Source organism: Lithobates pipiens, unplaced genomic scaffold (assembly GCF_037356315.1).
Source record: "Lithobates pipiens isolate NorthernLeopardFrog02 unplaced genomic scaffold, aLitPip1_a1.2 Scaffold_13, whole genome shotgun sequence".
NCBI lineage: Eukaryota > Metazoa > Chordata > Amphibia > Anura > Ranidae > Lithobates > Lithobates pipiens.
Window position 1 is genome coordinate 5764287 of NW_027507718.1, and position 3875 is coordinate 5768161.

The 3875-nt window shown below is 43.6% G+C and overlaps 1 protein-coding gene across 3 annotated transcripts in view; it reads left to right on the top strand.

The window, feature by feature from the left end:
• PRXL2C (peroxiredoxin like 2C) overlaps nucleotides 1-3622 on the top strand; it is a 25285-nt gene extending 21663 nt beyond the window's left edge. For all 3 annotated transcript variants that reach the window (XM_077474792.1, XM_077474793.1, XM_077474794.1), the window contains one exon: nucleotides 3360-3622. In XM_077474792.1, coding sequence (XP_077330918.1) covers nucleotides 3360-3487 — 128 coding nt within the window. In that variant the 3' untranslated portion in view covers nucleotides 3488-3622. The remainder of the gene's footprint in view (nucleotides 1-3359) is intronic.
• Nucleotides 3623-3875: the final 253 nt, after the last annotated feature.

Here is a 3875-nt window from a genome sequence, read left to right on the forward strand (position 1 = left end):
CAGTCCAGTGCTTCAAGTATGTTGCAGTGTGTTTTTTGGAGCATTTAGATGCATTCCAGTGTGTTTTTGATGTGTTTTACAGCGTTCCAGTACAGTCCAGAAAAATGCAGCATGTTCTACATTTTTCTGGAACTGCAAGCACTGGTGTGAACTATGCCATTGAAAACCATATAACCTACTTTCCATGCGTTTTTGATGCAGAAAAAAAACGCACTGGGCTGCATGTGGTGTGAACTGGCCCTAAGAGTGCTCCTAATCTCAGGTTGTTACCTGTATGATGCCTGGGAGCCAACATCTTGCTGATTGTTAGGGGATCAAATAATTTTTTCATACATTAAAATGTAAATCAATTTGATAACTTTTTTGAAATGTGTCTTTCTGGATATTTTTGTTGTTGTTCTGTCTCTCACTGTTAAAATAAACCTACCATTAAAATGATAGACTGATAATTTCTTTGTCAGTAGGTAAACATACACAATCAGCAGGGGATCAAATAATTGTTTCTGTATGTACACAAATGTTTTGCCTTTCATTTCTATTTTAAACTGAATGGGATGTTGTACAAAGGTTAAGGTATACATATAATTTAAGAGTTTGTAGCTTTTATGCTGAGCACTGATAGGATTGAGGGTGAGGGAGCAGGATACTCAAAAACACAGGGGAGAAAACAGGTGTCACAGACGGCAGGGGAGCAGACAGGGGTCACCGCTGGCAGTGGAGGGTCCAGGGGTCGCCGCTGGCAGGGGAGGGTCCAGGGGTCGCCGCTGGCAGGGGAGGGTCCAGGGGTCGCCGCTGGCAGGGGAGGGTCCAGGGGTCGCCGCTGGCAGGGGAGAAGACAGGGGTCACCGCTGGCAGTGGAGGGTCCAGGGGTTACTGCTGAAATGGGAAGGGACAGAGCTTTCACCCCTCCATGGGTCATACCCTGAGAAAGAACTCCTCCTCTCCCTATGGCACACATTGCAGCTGAAATCCTATTCCCTTGCACACAGCTACAATCTGCACAGTGTATACAGTAGTTGGCTACTGCAGCTGGGCTGTCATTCTGACCAGTGAATTTCACAGGTCACAACTGCAAAACAGTAGCCAGCTACACACTCAGGTACATCTCCAGATCAAGATCGGGCTCAGGTAAGTATTTAAGGGGGCCTGGGCAGGAAGGTGACCTTGAAAGTTTATTTTTTGCTTTAATACAGAGCGTGCATTAAAGTGGTTGTAAAGGCACCATGTGTATTGCTGTTTTGTTTTTCTTGACATACAATAAAAAAAGTTATTTAAAAAAGAAAAGTAGCTGTAAAGGCAGAATTTTTTTTTTAAATCTTAATGCATTCTATGAATTAAAATTAAAAAAAAACTTTTGTGTGCAGCAGCCCCCTTAATACTTACCTGAGGTCCATCTAGATCCAGTGATGTTGCACGAGAGACTAAGCTGCCCAGGACTCTCCCTCCTCATTGGCTAAGACAGCAGTACGGCACCAATGGAGGAGAGAAAGGGGGCAGGCCGGGCCATGGCTCTGTGTCTGAATGGACAGCTGCGGCTCGGCTTGGATGCCCCCATGTAAGGGCTTACCTAGATTGGAGTCCATGTTGCAGAGATGTAGGCTCACCCTTGCAAATAAACACAGCCCACAGTAACAAACAGATAAGCTACCTGGGCTGTGAATCTGTGCACGGGGGCTTGACAGGAATTTGCCAAAGGATTGTCCAGGTAAAGCCGTAGTCAGGGATTCCAGAAGACAGAATAAACGATATACAAGCCAGGGTCGGTAGCCGGGGTCAGTCTTGGAACTCAGGAACTCAGGAACTCAGGAACTCAGGAACTCAGGAACTCAGGAACTCAGGAACTCAGGAACTCAGGAACTCAGGAACTCAGGAACTCAGGAACTCAGGAACTCAGGAACTCAGGAACTCAGGAACTCAGGAACTCAGGAACTCAGGAACTCAGGAACTCAGGAACTCAGGAACCTTTGGCAACAAGAGACAATGAACTGACAAAGCCCTCAGAGTGAGGCAGTGTTTTATATCCTAGCTGATTAGGTAACCTGCCACAGCTGATCCAAGAGTGAAAGGTACAAACAGAATTGCCCACAGTACTAATGCAAAACTAGACATGGCTGGAAAGCAGGCAGAATAGAACTGAGGTGTGGCTCAGAGGTAAGGTAACGGGAACAACTACTGGCAGTCATGAGTTCAATACCACCCAGAGCCACTTGAGGCGTGACTACACCTGGCTGTCCAAAATACACGGTAGGGACCGTGACACCCCATAGCATGCTTTTTGACGTGGGGGCACTCAACAAGAGGGAGGGGCCAAGAGCACCAAAGAGGGACCCAAGAAGAGGAGTATCTGTGCTGCTCTGTGCAAAACTACTGCACAGAGCAGGCAAGTATAACATATTTGTTATTTTTAACAAACAACGAGACTTTAGTATCACTTTAAGGTAAAAAAAAAACCTTCTGCCTTTCCAGCCACTTTAGGGTTCTGTTGTCTGCTACCTTCTGTGGCTAGTTCAGGCCCACTCACACTATGGATGAGCCACAGATGTTTTCCTCTTGTTGTAGGAGATCTCTTTAAATCTCTAAATTACAGCCTGCGCACAGCTTTTTCTAAAACAAAAAAACAAGGAGAATGGAGCTTTCTAGCCCAGATCCATCTTGGTAGAGCTGAAAAGTTGCTTTGAACATTTATCACCTTCCCCCAGTTGACACCACTGGGCTAACTCATTGGTAAATTCCTGAGGAAAATAACCTTCATTTTAAACTCTTCTCACACCGACTATTGGATCCTATTATTGGATCCTGTTTAACAATAGTTGGCAGAAGCAATTGGCAACCGGAACTTAGGAACTATTCAAGCACAGAGAACAGTAAATCCAAAAACTCAGGCTAGCCACCATCTAATGGTTTCTAGAGGACACACAATAAACTTGGGGCACTACTACTTAATTCTGGGCCCCTACACGTGATACCAGGCACCACAAGTGTTTTTACTTTCCAACATTTCCCCACCTTCACGATAAATTACTGGAACATGTTTCAAAGTTGAAACATTTTATTTATTTACAACTTAGTTGTGAAGTAAGCAGGCTTCTGGGCTCACTACAATCTGGGAGTACCTAGCTTAAAGGACCACTATACTGTTCAGTTGAATTTTGCACTTGGATGCAAACCAGCAGACTCTTCACAGTACACTGTTAACTAGAGCATTGGAAATCCTAGTATTCCAGCAGCATTGGAGCTAGTTCACTACACACCGTAAACGGCTAGTCTGAAGGGGCTGTGGAGACCACTTCCTCTCCAGTCTGCATTATGAAATGTTAAAAAATGATATTGGTTCACAAGTTTTTATGTTTTTGTTACAGGTAACGGAGTCCATTTCCTGCACCGTGACATGAACAGATATGACCATGTTCCCATTAGTTCTCTTCTTAGATATGCAGGAGTACAAACAATTCCTTTTGGTCATCAGCGGCCGATGTTAGAAGTTTGACGTATACAAATGGATATAATTCCACAACAATCCAGAAGCCATATTTTGCTCAAAATACTATTTTATTTCTAATTTACTTGTTTACTCAGCTATTGTGGACATTTGTATATAAAATCAATGTTTTGTACAATTGTATTCTTTGTTGTTCTTTTCTGGTATTATGAAATTACACTGCACAATGAATCCAGAGCATCAAAATGCCAAGGTGAAAAACTCCAGAGAGAGAAACCTAATTTTGCCCTTGTACTAATTAGTAAAAGTTAGTTTTGGCACCAAAAATGGTATTGGAAAACTAGAGAAGGGCAACCAAACTGATAAGAGGAATGGAGGAGCTCAGCTATGAGGGAAGAGTCACTGAACTGAACTGTAACTATGGGGTTGATTTACT